We start from the raw sequence: 19535 nt of genomic DNA, 5'->3' as shown, positions 1-19535 counted from the left end.
TGCGGGAGTCTGTCTGACTGCCTCCAGGTTTCCAGCTTCAGAAAAATACAAAAAAAAAAAAAAAGAAGAAATGATGACATATGGTCATTTACAACAACATGGGTGGACCATGAGAATATTATATGAAGTGAAATAAGTAAATCAGAAAAATCTAACTATGATTTCACACCTAGGTGGGATATAAAAATGAGACTCATGGAAATAGATAAAAGTGAAATAGTTACCAGGGGAGGTGGGTGGGGGAAGGAGAGTAAAGGGGGACAAATATGTGGTGGTGATGGAAAATGATTTGACTTTGGGTGATGGGCACACCACATATTCAACAGATCAAATACTATAGAAATGTTTACCTGATCCCTGGCCAGATGGCTTAGTTGGTTAGAATTTGGTCCTGAAACACAAAGGTTGCTGGTTCAATCCCCAGTCTCTCTCTCTCTCTCCCTTCCTCTCTCACTATAATCAATAAATAGAAGTTTAAAAAAAGAAGAAATATTTACCTGAAACCAATGTATTCTTATTGATCAAAATAAATTTTAAAATATAAAATAATAAACCCTTCCGGCCCTGGCCAGTTGGCTTAGTGGTAGAGTGTCGGCCTGGCGTGCAGGAGTCCCGGGTTTGATTCCCGGCCAGGGCACACAGGAGAAGCACCCATCTGCTTCTCCACCCCTCCCCCTCTCCTTCCTCTCTGTCTCTCTCTTCCCCTCCCGCAGACAAGGCTACAATGGAGCAAGGTTTGCCCGGGCGCTGAAGGATGGCTCTGTGGCCTCTGCCTCAGGCGCTAGAGTGGCTCTGATTGCGGCAGAGCGACACCCCAGATGGGTGGAGCATCGCCCCCTGGTGGGCATGCCGGGGTGGATCCTGGTAGGGTGCATGCGGGAGTCTGTCTTACTGCCTCCCTGTTTCCAACCTCAGAGGAATACAAAAAAATTTTTAAAAATTAAAAAAAAAATAAACCCTTCCCTGCGCTTGCCTGGTCAAGGCACATTTGGGAGTTGATGCTTCCTGCTCCTTCCTCCCCCTTCTCTTTCTCTCTCTCTCTCTCTCTCTCTCACTCTCTCTCCTCTCTAAAAATTAAATAAATAAATAAATAAATAAAATAATAAACCCTTGCATGAATTTAAATTTCTTTAGAAAATGCAAGTAGCCATTGGACCTAAATTTTCACAGAAATTATCACCTCTGAGGAGCTAAGTAAAAAAAAATGGGTCATTAAAAAAGACTCCAGCCTGACCTGTGGTGGCGCAGTGGATCAAGTGTCGACCTGGAAACACTGAGGTCGCCAGTTCGAAACCCTGGACTTGCCTGGTCAAGTCACATATGGGAGTTGTTTCCTGCTCCTCCCCCCTTCTCTCTCTCTCTCCTCTCTAAAATAAATAAATAAATGACATTTAAAAAATACTCCAGTGGCAAAAAAATTTGTGCACAACCTAAATATTCTTCAATATGGTCAAATAAAAGTACATCCAAGGAATGAAGATTGAGCAGCCATCATAAAGGATCCTAGAGTTCCTGTCTGGCTCTGGCTACAGAAAGTCAACACAGTATTGACTGTAAAACACAGTGTGCAGTTGGAGACCTCTCTGAGGGCAGAGTGAAAAAGAGGCCTGGGAGGGAGGGGTAACTGATCTTCCTTCCTTTCCTTGGCCACTTTGGCTTCAAGTGATCTCAGGCCAATCCACTCCTGTGTCTGCTGGTCTGCCTGGGCTCCAGCTGAGGGCCCAGAGCTCCATTGTCAGGATGACCTTTTCTGACCCCAAGGAGTAACCAGTCAGGAACACTGGCCTGCCCCCTAACAACTCATTTCCACAGACTTTGGAGCACATAGCAGGGCAGGCTTTTACCAGTACAGACATGGGCCCATTATTCCTTGTGTCCACCCACACCCAGCTGTCCAGCCTTTGAAACCCTTCCCCACACCAGTTTTCTGAGGGAGAGGAAGGGAGGAGGGCTTTGGCCACCTTCTGACTCTCTGATGCTGGCTTCCCTATTGTTTCTCAGCACATCCTCAAGTGAGGTGTCCTCCTGGTCCTCCTTTCCCAGAAGCTCTTCAGATCCCACGTGTTGCACAAGTCACCATCTGCTCCTCCTCCTGTGTATTCCTCTCCGAGACTATCCATCCTGAGTCTGCCTGCTTATGCTGTAGCCCTGAGGTCCTTTTTCTGCACAGCAGCTGGGGAGGATCCTTCTGAAACACTGTCACTCCCTCTGCTTAAAACCCTGCAAAAGTGAGCAAGCCCCCTGCAGAAAGATGCTTCGTTCTCACCCTGGCATCGCCTCCAGTGATCTGACCTGTGCCTCATACATCCCAGCTCTTGCCAGGCCAAGGGTCCTTAGTTCCCCAGCTGGGCAGCCCCCAGCATAGAGATGATATCTACTTGGTGCCTTTCCCAGGGCAGAGCTGCCGACTCTGCAGAGGCCCTGTGTCTGTGCTTGGTCTTCCTTGGAGACTGGCCTTCCTGGAGAGGCCCAGATCAAATGGGGTTAAAGTCTCCAGTCGGCTTGACCTGTGGTGACACAGTACATCGACCTGGAATGCTGAGGTTGCCAGTCTATAAACCCTGGGCTTGCCTGGTCAAGGCACATATGAGAAGCAACTATGAGATGATGCTTCCTGCTCTTCCCCGTCTTTCTCTCTCTAAAAATTAATAAAGGAAAATCTTTCTGTTATTATTATTTTTTTTAGCAAGACAGAGATAGACAAAGAGAGACATGAGAAGCATCAACTAATAGTTGTGTCACTTTAGTTGTTCATTGATTGCTTTCTTATACATCCTTTGACTGGAGGGCTCAGCAGTAGAGCGTCGGCCTGGCGTGCAGGGGACCCGGTTCGATTCCCGGCCAGGGCACATAGGAGAAGCACCCATTTGCTTCTCCACCCCCTCCCTTCCTCTCTGTCTCTCTCTTCCCCTCCCGCATCCAAGGCTCCATTGGAGCAAAGATGGCCCGGGCGCTGGGGATGGCTCCTTGGCCTCTGCCCCAGGTGCTAGAGTGGCTCTGGTCACGGCAGAGCGATGCCCCGGAGGGGCAGAGCATCGCCCCCTGGTGGGCAGAGCATCGCCCCCTGGTGGGCAGAGCATCGCCCCTGGTGGGCGTGCCGGGTGGATCCCAGTCGGGCGCATGCGGGAGTCTATCTGACTGTCTCTCCCCGTTTCCGGCTTCAGAAAAATACAAAAAAAACATAAAAAACAAAAAAAAACATTATGCCAAGAAAAAGAGGCCAGATGCAAAAGACCACGTGTGTAACTCTATTTATAGGAAATGTCCAGAAATGGTAAATCCATAGAAACAGGAACTGGGTGCCAGAGGCTGGGGTAAAGGGGGAATGGGGAGTAACTACTAATGCATACAGGTTTTCTTTTGGAATAACAACAAAGTTCTGAAACTAGATGGTGGTTTTGAACCTGAGTCTTCAGTACAATGGTTGCACAACATTGTGAACATACTAAATGTCACTAATGATAAATTTTATGTGTATTTATCACAACTCAAAAAATATACAAAGGCCCTGGCTGGATAGCTTGTTTGGTTAGAGCGTGGTCCCTACACACAGAGGTTGCCAGTTTGGTCCCCAGCAGGGCACATACAGAAACAGATCAGTGTTTTTGTCTCTTACTCTCTCTCCCTCCCTCTCTCTCTGTTGTGTTGGAATCCATGAGAGTCCGAAAGACCAGAGTAACAGGCTTTATTGAAAGGAAGAAAGGAACCCTGCCAGGCACTTCTCCCGGGGAGAAGAGCGGCTGGTTACAGACTAGGGGTGAGTTATATAGTGTTTGGGAGAGCCTGAGGGGATACTGAGGCAAAAGTCCTGGTTTGTCCGGAATGCTCCTCCTTGGGGGTCTTCGAGCATGTGAGTGTTGAATCAAAAGTCCTGGTATGTCTGGAGCCCCTCCTTGGGGCGGCTTGTCAGCTTTTTGGAATTCCTTTGTCTCAGGGGCAATAGTCCAGTAAGGGTGAGGTCTGACGGATAAGCGGAACATCAAGAGGGCAGTTTGGAATTCACTTATCATGTTGGTCAAATAAGTTTGTAAATATGATATATAGGTTTGCTTGCTTATAGTTTGCATTGGGTGTGGGGGACAGGCTGTAAGCAGGCAGCAGGCAGGGTTGTTATATCCTAAGGCTTAGGGGGATTTTTTGTGTTTTTTTTTTCTGAAGTTGGAAACGGGGAGGCAGTCAGACAGACTCCTGCATAAGCCTGACCGGGATCCACCCGGCATGCCCACCAGGGGGCGATGCTCTGCCCATCTGGGGCGTCACTCTGTTGCATCCAGAGCCATTCTAGTGCCTGAGGCAGAGGCCACAGAGCCATCCCCAGCGCCCGGGCTATCTTTGCTCCAATGGAGCCTTGGCTGCGGGAGGGGAAGAGAGAGACAGAGAGGAAGGAGAGGGGGAGGGATGGAGAAGCAGATGGGCGCTTCTCCTGTGTGCCCCGGCCGGGAATCAAACCTGACACTCTTGCACGCCAGGCCAACGCTCTATCACTGAGCCAACTGGCCAGGGCCCTAAGGCTTAGTTTTAAGGCTAAACCTTTCCCACGCTAAGTGACTTTGTATCAGAGACTTCCTTGTTTGTATATTGGATTAAAAGTTTTGATTTCTACACTATAAAATGGGGCAGACCGGGAGCTTGCTCTCTTTCGGTTCCTGAGATTAGCATTAGGGAGGAGAGCAGAGAAAGGCCACTCGGAGGAGAAGAGAAGCAACCAAGATGGCGGAGTTCTGAAGGAGAAGCCAGTTTGTGCAGGGTTTGTGCAGAGAGAAGGAGATGGGGAACAAAGGTGAATTAAGGCTGGTGAGGTAGAGACCTTTGATTCTAGGAAATTCAGATAAGTCAGTGGCTTTGGCAGCCCTGAATGGAAAGGGAAGTGTTTTCCCACTGTGTGTATTTCTTGCCCATCGGTGCAAGCTAGGATAAAGATGATGGCCCACCAGTTCTTGACTCCGTTGTTTCATTACCGTCTGTCAGAATCAAATGCGAACCTGAATGGACCAGGCGGCTGTGATTGTGGCCGTGGCTACTGGCTTTACAACAACTAAGTGGAACAACAAGCTGATGCTTCTTTCTCGCTCTCTCAAATCAATGAAAAAATTAAAAATAGAATAAAATAAAAGTACTGGCTAGATAGCTCAGTTGGTTGCACAAGGGTTGTGGGTTTGATCCCTGGTCAGAAAACATAAGGAACAAATTGACGTTTCTCAGCCCAACCTCTTCCGGCTCCACCCCACCTCACCCCAGCCTTCTGTTCCTCTTGCACGGCCACGCCCCCTCAGCTCTAAGTCGAGCCTCAAGGGCTGTCCTCTGGATCCGCCCTAAAGCTTGTCAGTCCGCTCCACTGTGACCGCGCCCCCATAAGAAGCCCCGCCCCATCACCTCAGTATAAACTCCATCCCACCACCTGTCCATCAAACTCACTCTGGCCCCGCCCAGCGACCTATTCTCCTCGTTTTCACTCGCTCTGGCGCGGCCCGTTGTTATGACGACACGGTCGTAAATCCGCCATCTTCCTGCGGCGCGTTGCGACATGGAGGGCGCGATGGCAGTGCGGGTGACGGCCGCGCATACGGCAGAAGCCCGGGCCGAAGCCAGGCGGGAAGCGGGCGAGGGCGGGGTCGCGGCGGCTGCGGCGTCAGCGGCCTTGGCCCCAGGTGGCTTCCTCGGCCTCCCAGCGCCCTTTAGCGAGGAAGGTAACAGGGCTGGACGGGGCGGGGCGCAGCTGGGGTGAGGGAGGCTTAGCACAGGGCTGGCCGAGGCTCTGATTACCTGAGCTGCAGGGACGACTGATACTCCCAGACCCGGATTTCTTGCGGACGTCCCGGGTTCTCATGGGACCCCTCCCCTCAGAGCCCTCTAAGAGCCCCTGGTTTCCGCAGACTCTTGGGCCTCACCTGTGGGGCGCCAAACACTCCCGTGGGTCCGGGTGCGCACTCAGGGATACTGACAGTTGCCCAAGCCTCCGGGGCTGTGTGTGTAGACCTCCACGATCGCTTTCCAGCCCCTTTAGACCCACGGCTCGGCTCCTCTCTGCCTTCCTGTCTGGGCAGTCCTGCTCTCCCCTCCCACTGCACCTGACCGGCCGCTAGGGCCCTGGCTCGTGTGTGCCTTGGAGGTACCAGGAGGATGGGGCTTCAGGTTTCTCCAGGATTTGGTCTCTGTTTGGGCTGTCCCTTGGGGAGGAGAGCCAGTGCTCTGCAGCCAGCCTGCGGGCTCCATCCCAGACCTGCTACTTTCTAGCTATTTGATCATGGGCTAGTGACCCACACCTCTCTGAACCTCCATTTCCTGTTATGAAATGGGGATGCTACTGCTGATAATGTACCAAGCACTTAACCTGCATCAACTTTTTTCATTCTCAAACGAACCCTTGACACTATTATTATTGTTGTTATTATTCCCATTTTGTGAGTGAGGAACATTGAGGTTCAAAAATATGAAAGTGACCAGGTCACGCAGCTAGGTAGCAAGGATTGTGTGACAGTTCAACACACTTCCTTCTGTGTTCTGCCGTTTCATAGGACAGGGGTAAGAATGAAAATAGAGCATGTAAATCTCTGAGAAGTGTGCTGGGACACGTTGAAGGCTCATTCACAGAGATGTAGCTTTTGGAGATAGAACTGTTGGCTTTGCCCTCTGAGTTTGTCCCATGAGGCTGTAGACTGAGTCAAACAGGAAGTGGTTGGCTAGTGATATTGGGCTGGAGGTCTTCGTCCCCACAGCATTCATATTCTTGGTACAGTTTTTTCTTACTCCTTATTCCAGCTTGGGGAGGAGCATCCCTGGGTGTGGGACAGCGCCAACTTAAAGAGGGGTCTCTTTGGAGGCTGCTGTACCTTGCTGGGCTTGCCCATGGCCTTTTCTCAGTGTCACATGGGCTGGGTGTGTCCCCTTCTGTGGGATGAGTTCCTTTAAGAGCAACAACACTCTGGTGAAGAGTCAGACTCAGCGAGTGGGCTAGGAGGGTTAAAGGGTGGCGGACACCTCAGTGCTTGGCTTGTGATGAGCCATCTGGTGGCTCTTATCAGGTGGCCTGTAGGCGAGTCATCAGTGTGGTTTGGCCTTTTGTCTGCTTATGAATTCAACAGGCATTGACTGGTCTTTTTGTGCACCAGGCTTAGATTTGACCTTAATGTGGGACTGCATATGAGGTGATGGGAACTGGCTGACTTTATGTGAGCAGAAGGAACACCTCCCCAGTTCTTTGTACAAACAGTGGAGTGTCTGGAGTAGGCCCTCAGGTTCAGGTTCTGGCCACAGCTGGGTGGCCTTGAATCTCAGATTGTTTTTTCTAGAGTGGAAATAGTCATATCCATTTCCCCAGTTTGCTGTCTGGATTTGGTGACTTCCCCAGTGAAATGTCTAGAATGTGGTAGTGATGCAGTGAGCAGGAAGGGGATGCACTTGCTGGTCAACCCAGGTAGTAAGGGGCTCATGTGCTGTGACCCTAAGGCAGGGGTCCCCAAACTACGGCCCGTGGGCCACATGCGGCTCTCTGAGGCCATTTTTCCGGCCCCCACCGCACTTCTGGAAGGGGCACCTGTTTCATTGGTGGTCAGTGAGAGGAGCATAGTTCCCATTGAAATACTGGTCAGTTTGTTGATTTAAATTTACTTGTTCCTTATTTTAAATATTGTATTTGTTCCCGTTTTGTTTTTTACTTAAAAATAAGATATGTGCAGTGTGCATAGGGATTTGTTCATAGTTTTTTTTATAGTCCGGCCCTCCAATGGTCTGAGGGACAGAGAACTGGCCCCCTATGTAAAAATTTGGAGACCCCTGCCCTAAGGCATGGAGCCCCTCTGAGAAGGTCCACCCTGGATGTCTTCATTGTAACAGGAAGGTGCTCCCTCTTCTGTGTTTGCAAAGGGCGGGCCTCTCAGCTAGAGCCCTGTCGGTCCCGGCACCCCTTCTCCTTTTGCTGTACTCTGCATTGGGTTGGCCCATTTTACAGATGAGGGAATAGACCCAGATATGGCACCGGGCTGCCCAAGGGCACATGCAAACCCCATAAACCACTGTCCCCAAACTGGGTTGGACAGATCCCTCTGCAGCCATAACTACTCTCTGGACTCTCCTCATCTCTGAGGTGGCGGCTTTGGGCACAACAGCCTCAGTGGATCCCTGCAGCCAAAGTGTACAGTTGGAGCCCATCCTTGCTCAAAGCTGCTCTTCCTGGGGTCGGTGCTGCTTCGACAGACCTCCAGAGGATAGGGGCTTGCACCCTGGGCCCCTGAGAGTGTTCTCAGCCCCTCTGGGAGGGCCTGGGAAGGCGCCTCTGGTTCTGATGCTACCCTTGGGCAGATTTGGCCTGGGGCTGGAGACCCTCCCGAGCCCCACTGACTGCGGCTTGTTACAGATGAGGATGATGTACACAGATGTGGCCGCTGCCAGGCAGAGTTCACCGCCCTGGAGGATTTTGTTCAGCACAAGCTCCAGAAGGTCTGCCAGCGGGGTCCCCAGGAGGCCCTGCCTACCACCCCTGCAGCCGCTACGCTGCTGGGCCAGGAGGTGAGCCCACCACCCACACACATGCGTGGGTGTGCTCCCTTCCTCCTCGGTCTCACCTGACAGCAGAAGGAAGTGGCATGCTGGGACAGACCTGTGTGGCTGGTTCCCTGTGATACGGGAGTGGGCAGAGGGCAAGCATCCTGTTTTGGATGAGGTAGGGCCAGAGCCTTGCCACCAAGAGCCTGGTGGTGCTCTGGGGCTTCCTGGATGGCCCAGCCTTCTCAGCAGCCTCTGGCCAAAGCATGTGCAGTTGAGGCCTGAAGTTCCTCCTTTCTTGTAGCCCAAGTGTCTGTCTTGGCTCAGGGGTGTTATGGTGGTCTTTGGAATTTTGGCCTGTCTCCTGTCCTGTACACTTAGTTCCTGGGGATCCCACAAACGAAGCGTGGCTCTGTGGGTCCTATCACCTGTCATAGAAATGGCCGGCTTTGTTGTACCCCATGCATGCTCGGGACTGTACACACACAGTTAAGGTCCACAGTGCCTCCGCATGGTGGGCACTCCTGTGATCTTACTCACAGGGAAGCGGGAAAGGAGGCTCCCAGAGAAGTCAGTTGCCCAGGTTACCACTGGGGAGTAGGCTAGTGGGCCCAGAGTTGTCTTACTCTGACCCTGTGCTCTTTACCTGCCCCTCCCAGAGCTGCCCTTTCATCTAGGAAAGCCACTGGTTCCACAGCCCTGGGGCCGTCCTCTGACCCCTGGTTGGGCTTGTTGTGGGGTGGTTGGGGTAGGTGCTTACCTTCATTACTTCATCTCTGCACAGCCGCTGAGCTTGGAGCTGGACCTCTGATCACTTCCGTCTGGAGTCCTCCCTGAGGGCGCTCAGTGCTCCACGCTCCTCAGTGACCAGAGATTTTAGAGGGATGGGGCTGATTCCCTGGGTCAGGCTGGGAACCAGGCTCAGAGCAGTGGTCCTCTTGGGGAAGATGAGAGCCTCCACCCCTGCCATCCCACATGGACATAAACCCAAGCCCGCACTCACCAAACCAAGGGAGCTCTGGAGCCCCGCAGATGAGTCCCCTACATCCCCTGTTCCCCCCTGGTAGGTGGTCCCGGTGGCGGCAAGCCCAGAGGAGCCCATCACTTTGGCCCACATTGTTGTGGAAGCAGCTTCTCTGACAGCGGACATCAGCCACACGCCTGATATTGTTGGTAAGCTTGAAGTGTTACTGACCTGGTCGCTATCTGTGCTCAAGGCTAGAGCCTGGGGACCTCTGTTGCCCACTCATGCTTCTCTGCTCCTGAGAGCAAGGCCAGGCCCAGGAGGGGCTGAGGCCTCATGCACACCTTCCCCAGGCAGGGGCTGTGGGGGGACTGAGCATTGGGCATCGGGCCCTGCCCTGCCAGGAAAGGGGCACCACGTGACTTGGGCAGTCTTAGGGCGTACCTGGGCCTTGGGGACTCTTTGCTTTGTGCATAATCATGAGCTGGCTGCTCTCCTGCTACTTCCCAAGACTGTCTCTGTCCTGGTCCTTCTAGAATCTTCCTCATTTTTCTGCGACCCTCCTTTGGTTCCTGCTTCCCCCACAGTTGTCCCTAGAGGTTCGGGGGGGGGCATGCGTGGGGTGCACCTGCTGCTCCTGCTCTGACCTGCTGCTTGACCTTGGCCTTCACCTCCCCAGTGTTCACTCCCCCCGCACGGCGGTAGTGATTCTTGCCCTGATTCTCACAAGGCTTTTATGAGCATATAATGCCAAGTCAGCCTCTTTGATGGCTTTTTTTAAGTTAAAGTACCTCCCAGTGTGCAGTAGGGAAAGGGGTGTTGAGAGGTGTGGACTGGATCATACACATTAATTGGGGGCAATCCAGCATGCAGGGGTGACATTCAAAGGGCAGCCCAAGGCTGGGGCAGGCGGAGGGAGCCGGGGCTGGGTGTGTGTGCCCAGCAGTGGAGAGAAGCTGAGTTGGGCCTGATGCCTTGGGAAGTTGGGAAGGGGATGGTGGTCACCTGGGGGGCCTGCTGGGCAGGGCCTAGGTAGGTGTGTGAGTGGGCTGAGCAGCTAGACAGTTTTGGCCAGCAGGTAGAACTTGGCCTTGGGAAACCCTTGGGACTGTCTGGGGTAGGAAGAAGGGGTGGTGGCGGAGACCTGGGAGAGGGGAACGGCAGAGCAGGCATGCTGCCAATGCCCTGCCTCGGGGAGGTGTTGGAACACCTGTCCTTGTCTTTGTGCCGTCTTTCCCTCTGACATTCCTGTGGACAAAGATGTTTATCTGGTGCCACTTTGGGATAGGAATGTTGTCGTGTGGGAGGTGGGGCCATGCTCCAGCTGGATGGTGTTGTGTCTGGGGTGTGTGGTATCATATAGAAAAACAAGATTTAGCCTGACCTGTGGTGGCACAGTGGATAAAGCGTTGACCTGGAACACCGAGGTCACCAGTTCAAAACCCTAGGCTTGCCTGCTCAAGGCACATATGGGAGTTGATGCTTCCTGTTCCTCCTCCCGTCCCTCTTTCTTTCTCCCTCCCTCTCCTCCCTCCTCTCCCCCTGTCCCCCCTCTCTAAAATGAATAAAGAAAGAAAGAAAGAAAAACCAGGTTTATGAGTTTGGGTGCTATGTCCAGGCTCCACAGCCCTGTCCAGTCAGGCCCTTTTCCTCTACCCTGACTCCGGCTCTTCCATGCCTGCAGCTCAGCATCTCCGAGGGCTCCTTGCTGAGCACCCCCTGCCTCTCTTGCACCCTTGGGAGGTTCCCCCTTTACATGTGTCTTGGTGCCCCAAATGTTCCTTTGGCATTGGCTCCTCAGTGGCCCAGAGTCCAGTGTTGACCAGAGTTCTAAACTTCCAGCTGCTGGTGTCCCACAGCTGGGAATTTTCTGCCCTGCACCAGCGGGCATGGTCAGCAGGGCATGAGGGTGAGACACCCTGTTCTGCTTCTTTTTGGGAAACAAACTTACATTTCGCTTGTTCCCCCTTCCTTGACCCTTTGGTCTGTGTACCATACTTGAACTCAAGTCTGTGTCCTTTTGGAAGTTTCCTTCTGGGGCAGAGGAAAGATAAAGTATCAGACAGGCCAACCAGAGCATGAGCAAGATATGCCTTTATCTTCTGAGTCAGGTGCTTCAATTCTGTTTGGAAAGCCATGGCCTGATAGCTTAGTAGAGCATGTTCTTGTTAGCGGAGCTGGGGTAGCAAGCAGGGCAGATTGCAGTGAGCTGGGTTGGCCTGTTCACTATCTCTGTGCTGGTACTCCATTGCCATTAGAGGTAGCAGGACATCTTCATACATGTAGTGTTGTGCTCCTCTTGGCTTAGGGGAGGGGGTATCTGCTCACCATGGTCTCCCCACTAGACACACGCTGGGGGCCGGGAGCTTCTCCAGGCAGCTCCAGCAGTGCTCCTGGGCCAGAAGCCCAGGAGGTGGTAGGGCCCGCAGCATCCCAAGGCTTAGGCTGCCCTGCTTCTCTTCAGGCAGTGGACACATCAGAGAAGTCGTTGTGGGTGCTGAGACAGATCCGGGCGACAGCGAGATGGCGGAGATCTCAGGCAGCTCTGACCATCGGGGGTCTGGGCTGGCTGGGCAGGGTGAGCAGGCCCAGGTCAAGCTGCTGGTCAACGAGGACGGCCGCTATGTATGCGTGCTGTGTCACAAGACCTTCAAGACGGTGAGCTTCGGGTCTCGGGCCATGCCCGTGGGGGGGCCAGGCCTCCTGCCTGGGGAGGTGCCTGAGCCTTGCTGCCCCTCCCCCCCCAGGGCAGCATCCTTAAGGCCCACATGGTCACCCACAGCAGCCGTAAGGATCACGAATGCAAGCTGTGTGGGGCCTCCTTCCGGACCAAGGGGTCACTCATTCGGCACCACCGGCGGCACACAGGTGAGCTAGCCTGGTACGTGGAGCATTCCTGCCTCGAGGTGGGTGAGACTGTGGCTCCAGGCCTGCCTTCCCCACCCAAAGCTGACTCCATTCCACAGATGAACGCCCCTATAAGTGTGCCAAGTGTGGAAAGAGCTTCCGGGAGTCAGGCGCGCTCACACGGCACCTTAAGTCTCTCACCCCATGCACGGAAAAAATCCGATTCAGCCTGAGCAAGGATGTGGTCGTTGGCAAAGAGGATGCGCCTGCAGGTCAGCGTGGGGAGGGCTCCCTGCCCAGCCCTGGAGCGTTCCTGATGGGGTGGGGGGCGGTTTCTTCAAGGACTCTTCTTGGTTCTTAAAGGGTCTGGCACCTCCACTGTGGGGACCGTTGCGTCGTCATCGGTGATAGGCGAACCCATGGAGACGTCGCCTGTGATTCATCTAGTGACAGATGCCAAGGGCACTGTCATCCATGAAGTCCATGTCCAAATGCAAGAGCTTCCCCTGGGCATGAAATCCCTGGCCACAGAGGTGGGGGTCGTCTGGGGGGATGGCCTCTGTCTTCTCAGTGCCAGGCTCTGTTCTGGGCACTGGCTCCAATGGGAATAGGACCGACGTGGGCCTGCCTTCCTGGCACTTCGTCTGGTTGCAGGGGAGACAGCAGAACAATGGCTACTATAGAGCAGGATGAGGCAAAATGGGGTAGGCCGGAGTAGACGGATTGGGCTGTGGGGCTCCCAGGGGCAATCCTGAGTGAAGATACTGGATGTGCACAGTGGTCTCTGGGCCCCTGGGTCTGCCGTGTGTGGCGGGTCTGTGCATGTGCCCAGCTGCCTGGCCCACCTCCCTCCCTTCGCCTCCCCCGCAGCCCCCAGCTTCCAAGGAGCTTCCCTGTCCCAGTGAGGACAGTCGGGAGAACCTGCTGCACCAGGCCATTCAGAACTCTGGCATCGTCCTTGAGCGGGTCACTGGGGAGGAAGGGGCCCTGGAGCCGGTCCTGCCCCCTGCGTCCAGTCCCCAGCGCCTGGGAGATGGTTCTCCAGAGCTGCCGCTGCTGGGAGTGGAGCAGATGGAGACGGTAGGCACCCGCGCTGCTGGTGGGCTCGTTCCTGGGGGCTGCACCTTAGATGAAGCTGTTCATCACACCGGCCCGGCTGCCAGCCTCCTTGCTGCTCTCCCTGCTCTCCCTTTCTGTAATAACTTTGTCCCCTGCCCTGTTTACCCCAGGCCCAGATGGAGCCTACCAGGGTGGGGGAGCTGAGGGTCTGTCCTTGGTGCTGCTGGGACCCAGCCTGCAGTGAATACTGGAGGTGTGCTGTGGTCCCCCAGGTGGCCGAGGCCTCAGCTGTACCCAGGACCCACTTGTGCCCTCAGTGTAGTGAAACCTTCCCAACAGCCGCTACCCTGGAGGCCCACAAAAGGGGGCACGCAGGTGGGTGGGGCACTGATCAGTGGATGGCCTGTGGGTGATCAGGATGGTCCCTTGGGCAGTGGGTGGTCAGGGTGGCCTATGGGCAGGCAGCAGGGGATTAGGGTGGGGCCCTTGGGGGTTGGACCTGGCTTGACATTGCGTGCGGCCCCAGGGCCAGGGCCGAAGCTGTTCATATGTGTGCAGTGTGGCAAGTCCTTCCCCAAGGCCTACCTGCTCAAGAAGCACCAAGAGGTACACGTGCACGAGCGCCGTTTCCGCTGTGGAGATTGTGGGAAACTCTACAAGACCATCGCTCATGTTCGCGGTCACCGGCGTGTCCATTCAGATGAGCGGCCCTACCCTTGCCCTGAGTGTGGCAAGCGGTATAAGACCAAGGTGGGCCCTCCAGCCCTGGCTTCTGGCCCCCACTCCTGAGCTCCTGACTCCCTGGTCGAGGTCCATTCTTTGTTTCTGCCCCAGCCCTCCCTTGTCACCCCTTTGCTCAGTGTTGGCCTGACCCCTCTCCACTGGACCATGAATCCCACCCTTTCCAGGGCCCTAGAGGTCTTTTCCCTAGTGGGGAAAGCTTGTCTGAGCCGTGGCCACGCTGATCCTGGTGGTGGGTTATCTTCAGAATGCCCAGCAGGTGCACTTCCGGACACACCTGGAGGAGAAGCCGCACGTATGCCCGTTTTGTAGCCGAGGTTTCCGGGAGAAAGGCTCACTGGTGCGGCACGTTCGGCACCACACAGGAGAGAAGCCCTTCAAGTGCTACAAGTGTGGCCGTGGCTTTGCTGAGCATGGCACACTCAACCGGCACCTGCGCACCAAAGGTTGGGGCTGGAGGGCGGAGGGAGGGGGCGAGTGGGAGCAGGAGGCCAGCCCTGCCCAGCCCTAACTGAGCTCCCCATCTCAGGGGGCTGCCTGCTGGAGGTGGAGGAGGTGCTGGTGTCCGAGGAGAGCCCCACAGCAGCTGCCACTGTCCTTGACGAAGACCCGCACACAGTGTTGGTCGAGTTTTCCTCTGTGGTGGCTGACACCCAGGAGTACATCATTGAGGTGTTGGGCAGGGCTGGGCTGGGCAGGGCTGGGTTGGGGCCTAGGGGCAGGCAAGGTTGACCTCAGGCCCTCTGTCCAGGCCACCGCGGATGATGCGGAGACCAGTGAAGCCACAGAGATCATTGAGGGTGCCCAGACAGAGGTGAGGGGCTGGGGAGGGGGGGAGGGGCAGCCTGGTCCTCTCACCAGACCTGGGGGCTGAGCCGTGCGCCTTCCACAGGTGGACAGCCACATCATGAAGGTGGTGCAGCAGATTGTACACCAGGCCAGTGCCGGGCACCAGATCATTGTGCAGAACGTGACCATGGATCAGGAGGCGGGGCTGGGTCCAGAAGCAGCAGCTGCTGACACCATTACCATTGCCACCCCCGAGAGCCTGACAGAGCAGGTGGCCATGACGCTGGCCTCGGCCATCAGTGAGGGCACTGTACTCACTGCCCGCGCAGGCACAAATGGCACTGAGCAGGCCACTGTGACCATGGTTTCATCAGAGGACATTGAGATCTTGGAGCACGCGGGTGAGCTGGTCATTGCCTCGCCAGAGGGCCAGCTCGAAGTGCAGACTGTCATTGTTTAGCATGGGTGCCCTGTAGGGTCCCACTGTGCTTGACTGGGTCAGGGACAAGGACCCTGGATACCCTGCTAACTCCTACCTGGCCTAGTATGGAAAAGATGGGGCACAGAATTCAGATGTTCAGACGTGGGAGTGTAAATAGAGGTTTTTGTTGCTTTATAATAAAACATGAAAACCCACTGCTTGTGCTGTTGCGGTAGTGGCTGCCTTGGCACTGGCGCCACTGCCCTGGCAGGTTTCCCAGGCCACTCTGTAGGCTTGTGCCTGGCCACCCCGCCCAGTGCCCCGATGGAATTGGCGACACCTTGGCGGTGTGTGGGTGTCACTGGCATGTGGACAGGCAGCCACCTGCCTGCTGTGACCCCAGCTTCCTGAGGCCCAATGTGGTGCCCTAGGGCAGGGGACTGAGGCCAGGAGACCAGGAGGCTGACAATGAGGAGGAGAAGCAGAGATGTGTGGGGCCGAAGATGGGGCTGGCCTTTCCTAATTGTGTTGTTTTAGTTTCCCAGAGGGGATGCAGCTCCAGGAGGGCGATTCTGGGTGACCTGGTTTCTGAGGATTGGGGACAAGAACAAGGCCTGGCCCATGGGTGTGGCTGGCTCTCTCCCTCACTCTCACACAGCTCTTGGGGTACTGGCAGGGGCTGCTGAGTCCTGATTCTGACAGACTTACAGGCTGGAGCAGTCTCAGGGTATATTCCTTGTTGCCCTTTGGGGTCTCCATGGGAATGGGAGCCAGGAGTTCTGGCACCAACGCTGTAGAGGGGGCGGGACCCAAGCAGTCCGGCCCCTCCCTGGACGAGGGCCTCAAATACCAGCCTGTCCCAAGCACCAGAGCTGTTCCCAGACCAAGCCCTTGAAGTCTGTCAGGTACCACGGACACACTCCCAGCCTGGACCCCAGAACCTTACCTGGGTCTAGATCCTGAGCCTCTGGCACGGCCCCATCCACATCTCAGGTGAGTCTAGGGGCTGGACTGCGCCTGGAGCTGGATGGTAACGGGGTCCCTCTATTTGGGCTTCAGTTTCCCCATGGAGTAGGAGGGCCCTGAACCCATTGCACTGCCCTGGGGGGACCTGGAGAGCATGGGGAGGAGGCACCCAGACACTGGCCCGCCTTGGGCGGCATACCCTGTCAGGCCCCTGGCGCCGGAGTGGAGAGGTGTCTGGGTGTGTCCGACTGCAGGTCTGCTCTCAAGGGGTCTGTGTCTGTCCCAGCCCTCTGGCTCTTCAAAATGGGCAGGCCCTGGGCCCTACTGACTGCACTCTGGGCTCTGGGGGCTGCCGGAGCAGCAGCACTGCGCATTGGAGCCTTCAACATCCAAAGTTTCGGTGACAACAAAGCGTTGGACTCGGCCTGCTGTGGCATCATTGCGCAAGTGAGGCTGGGGCCAGGGCCAGGGATGCTGCTGGGCTCCGCGGGTGAATCTGCCATGCATGACACCCACCATTCCTGTGGTCCCCTCCCCAGATCCTGGCTAGCTATGACATCATGCTTGTGCAGGAAGTGCGAGACCCGGACCTGAGTGCAGTGTCCGCCCTCATGGAGCAGATCAACAGGTGTGGCAGGCAGGACCCAGCGTTAGGAGCTCTGGCTGGCATCCCACGCCTTGGCACGGTGCCTTGACTCTGGGCCTGGCCCATATCTCCACAGCGTGTCCAGGCACAAGTACAGCTTCGTGAGCAGTGAGCCCCTGGGGCGGGACCAATACAAGGAAATGTACCTGTTCGTTTACAGGTGAGGGGCAGGGACACAGCATGGGGGTTATTAACGGAGGTGGCCGGCTCAGTGCATCCACTCACCCTCTGCCCCCAGGAAGGACTCGGTGTCGGTCATAGACACATACCAGTATCCAGATCAAGAGGACACCTTCAGTCGTGAACCTTTCGTGGTCAAATTCTCAGTCTCCGGCTCTGGTGAGGCCCTGCCCCTTGCAGACCCCGCCACTCATGCAGGCCCCCCCTACTTCTGACTACCACCCCCTCCAGCAGCTGCCAAGGAGTTGGTGCTAGTTCCACTGCACGCTGCGCCGCACCATGCCGTAGCGGAAATTGACGCTCTCTATGACGTGTACCTGGACGTGATCGACAAGTGGGGTACTGATGTAAGCCCCGTCTGCGCTGCCCTGGGTCCCCTGAGGCTGCGCTGCGGGTGGCTACTGAGGCGTGGTTTGGGCTGGCTCAGATCCTGGTTCCCCGCAGGACATGCTCTTCCTGGGTGACTTCAACGCGGACTGCAGCTACGTGCGGGAGGAGGACTGGGCAGCTATCCGCCTGCGCAGCAGCGAGGTCTTCAAGTGGCTCATCCCGGACAGTGCTGACACCACAGTGGGCAACTCAGACTGCGCCTACGATCGCATCGTTGTCTGCGGCGCCCGCCTGCGCAGGAGCCTGAAGCCCCAGTCGGCGGCTGTGCACAACTTCCAGGAGGTATTCGGCCTGGACCAGACTCAAGTGAGTGCTGAGCCCCATCAGGGCGGGGGTTCCGGGCCGCTCTGCACTGGCAGACCCTGGAGCCAGGTTCCTTCTGCTCAGGAGGGCCAGGCTCAGCTGTATTTTTTAGAAAAGGCCCCTAGAGGCTCAGTGCTGGCTAAAGGGAACAAGTCTGGGAGGCAGGATAGGATGCCCTTTGCCTCTTCTGAGGTGGGGTTCTGAGTCTGAGCCCACACCCCACCTGCAGGCAGCAGCAAGGGTGGGCAGCCTAGGGCTCGCTGGCCTGCCCCCCAGATGTAGTGCTGTGTAGAAACCATAGGCTCCATCCCAGGTGGGGGGGGTGGATTTCTGAGATTAAGCCTCAGGGCGGACGGGATGCACAGCAGGGCCTGAGGCTCGGCCCCCTCTCATTCCAGGCCCTTGCCATCAGTGACCATTTTCCTGTGGAGGTGACCCTTAAGTCTCACTGACCGCTCTGAGGACTGGCCAGGGCACGCTGCCTGCAGACTGTCCATGAGGAACAGCCCCACAGGGCTCCTTCGGGCTGGCCGGCCTACCTCCAGCAAGACCACAGGGCAGGGTCAATTGGGACTGGACAGGTGGCCATTGACGTTATGGGACCACTCAGTCTGTTTCCCCATCTGTAATACGGCCTACCACCACCTACCTCACAGGGGTGTGAGGGGCACCCTGGAGCACTTGGCATGGGTCTGCTCAATAAACGAGTTCTCCGCCAGGACCACCAATAGGTTGGCTCGGAGGCCTATGTCCTCAGGAGTGTGTGTGGCACAAACCTTGATCGTGCAGCACAGTGGGTCTGTCAGGGAACAGTCAGGCCTGCCCATTTCCTGTCCTGCTGGGAACTGCCATCTTGACTATTGTCAATGCTTTCAAGAACTTGTACCGAGTACAGTGGGGATCGGCGCTCACATGGCTCTAGTGTTGCCTTGCAAGGCCAGCCTTCCAGCCCAGTGTTCTTCCTGCAGCCCAACTCCCTGGTCCTGTAGGAACCCTCAGGCACTGGTCCATATCAGGGGTCCAGTCCATCACTTCAGAGGGCCAGGTTAAGGTCCTGCATACAGGAAACCCACACACAGCACCTAGTGGACAGCTGCCTTCAGTGGTGCCTTCCTGGGTAGGTTCTCTTCAGGAGCCTTGGGTTGGGCAAGGACTTGTCCAGGAGGACAGTGGCCTGTGTCCCAAGTAAACCCATCATCTGAGGATCAGGAACAAGCAGAATAGGGTATACAGCATAACTGACAAGGACCTGGTGAGGTTTCTGGCTTTTGAAACATCTCATCTTTGGCAGGATTTCGTAAGTGTCCTGAATTGTATGGAAGGAAATCCTTTGTGTCAAAAATTTGAACAAGGTTTGGACATATCTCTAAAATAAGATTCAGGACACCTGCAACATAGGATGCCACTCTCCCCCTCTTCAAGTATTGTCCTCATCCCTCTTCAAATTCATCCGATTTCTCTGACTTGTCACATATATCCTCCATCTAAATGAACAAATGTGGTGGCCAAAGGATTTTTCTTTGGGGGGCAGGGTCTTGTGTGGGTCATCAGGGCACATGACTGCCTTATACTTCTAGCAATCTGGCAGCCCAGCAGCCAGGGGATGAAATAACCCTAGGACTTCACAATTATTTAGGAAAGGAGACACTCAGTGGTGACACTGCCAAGGTCCAGAATGGGTCCACCTGCCAGTTCATAATTCCCAAATCCAGACCTGCCCACCTGCTAAGCAGAAAAGGAACTCATGT

At 55.4% G+C, this 19535-nt stretch overlaps 2 protein-coding genes across 4 annotated transcripts; both read left to right on the top strand.

Annotated features, from left to right (window-relative positions):
- Positions 1 to 5442: 5442 nt before the first annotated feature.
- Positions 5443 to 15345, top strand: E4F1 (E4F transcription factor 1). Of its 2 annotated transcripts, none has more exons than XM_066275221.1 (14): positions 5443 to 5687; positions 8354 to 8505; positions 9549 to 9654; positions 11910 to 12103; positions 12193 to 12313; positions 12412 to 12564; positions 12656 to 12825; positions 13163 to 13372; positions 13522 to 13726; positions 13878 to 14101; positions 14340 to 14538; positions 14622 to 14764; positions 14844 to 14906; positions 14985 to 15345. In XM_066275221.1, the coding sequence occupies exons 1-14, from the start codon at positions 5525 to 5527 to the stop codon at positions 15339 to 15341; spliced, it is 2460 nt and encodes an 819-aa protein (XP_066131318.1). In that variant the 5' UTR covers positions 5443 to 5524; the 3' UTR covers positions 15342 to 15345. The 2 variants fall into 2 exon arrangements, with proteins under 2 accessions (XP_066131318.1, XP_066131319.1); XM_066275222.1 differs by having other exon boundaries at positions 5445 to 5687; positions 13163 to 13391; positions 13640 to 13726.
- Positions 15346 to 16571: 1226 nt separating this feature from the next.
- Positions 16572 to 19457, top strand: DNASE1L2 (deoxyribonuclease 1 like 2). Of its 2 annotated transcripts, none has more exons than XM_066275231.1 (7): positions 16572 to 16715; positions 16808 to 16896; positions 16991 to 17074; positions 17153 to 17253; positions 17329 to 17441; positions 17539 to 17790; positions 18186 to 19457. In XM_066275231.1, the coding sequence occupies exons 1-7, from the start codon at positions 16572 to 16574 to the stop codon at positions 18237 to 18239; spliced, it is 837 nt and encodes a 278-aa protein (XP_066131328.1). In that variant the 3' UTR covers positions 18240 to 19457. The 2 variants fall into 2 exon arrangements, with proteins under 2 accessions (XP_066131328.1, XP_066131327.1); XM_066275230.1 differs by having other exon boundaries at positions 17326 to 17441.
- The last annotated feature ends 78 nt before the right edge of the window (positions 19458 to 19535 follow it).

The sequence above is a fragment of the Saccopteryx bilineata genome, chromosome 4 (assembly GCF_036850765.1).
Source record: "Saccopteryx bilineata isolate mSacBil1 chromosome 4, mSacBil1_pri_phased_curated, whole genome shotgun sequence".
Classification (NCBI taxonomy): Eukaryota; Metazoa; Chordata; class Mammalia; order Chiroptera; family Emballonuridae; genus Saccopteryx; species Saccopteryx bilineata.
This window is presented reverse-complemented; position numbering and strand designations above follow the sequence as displayed.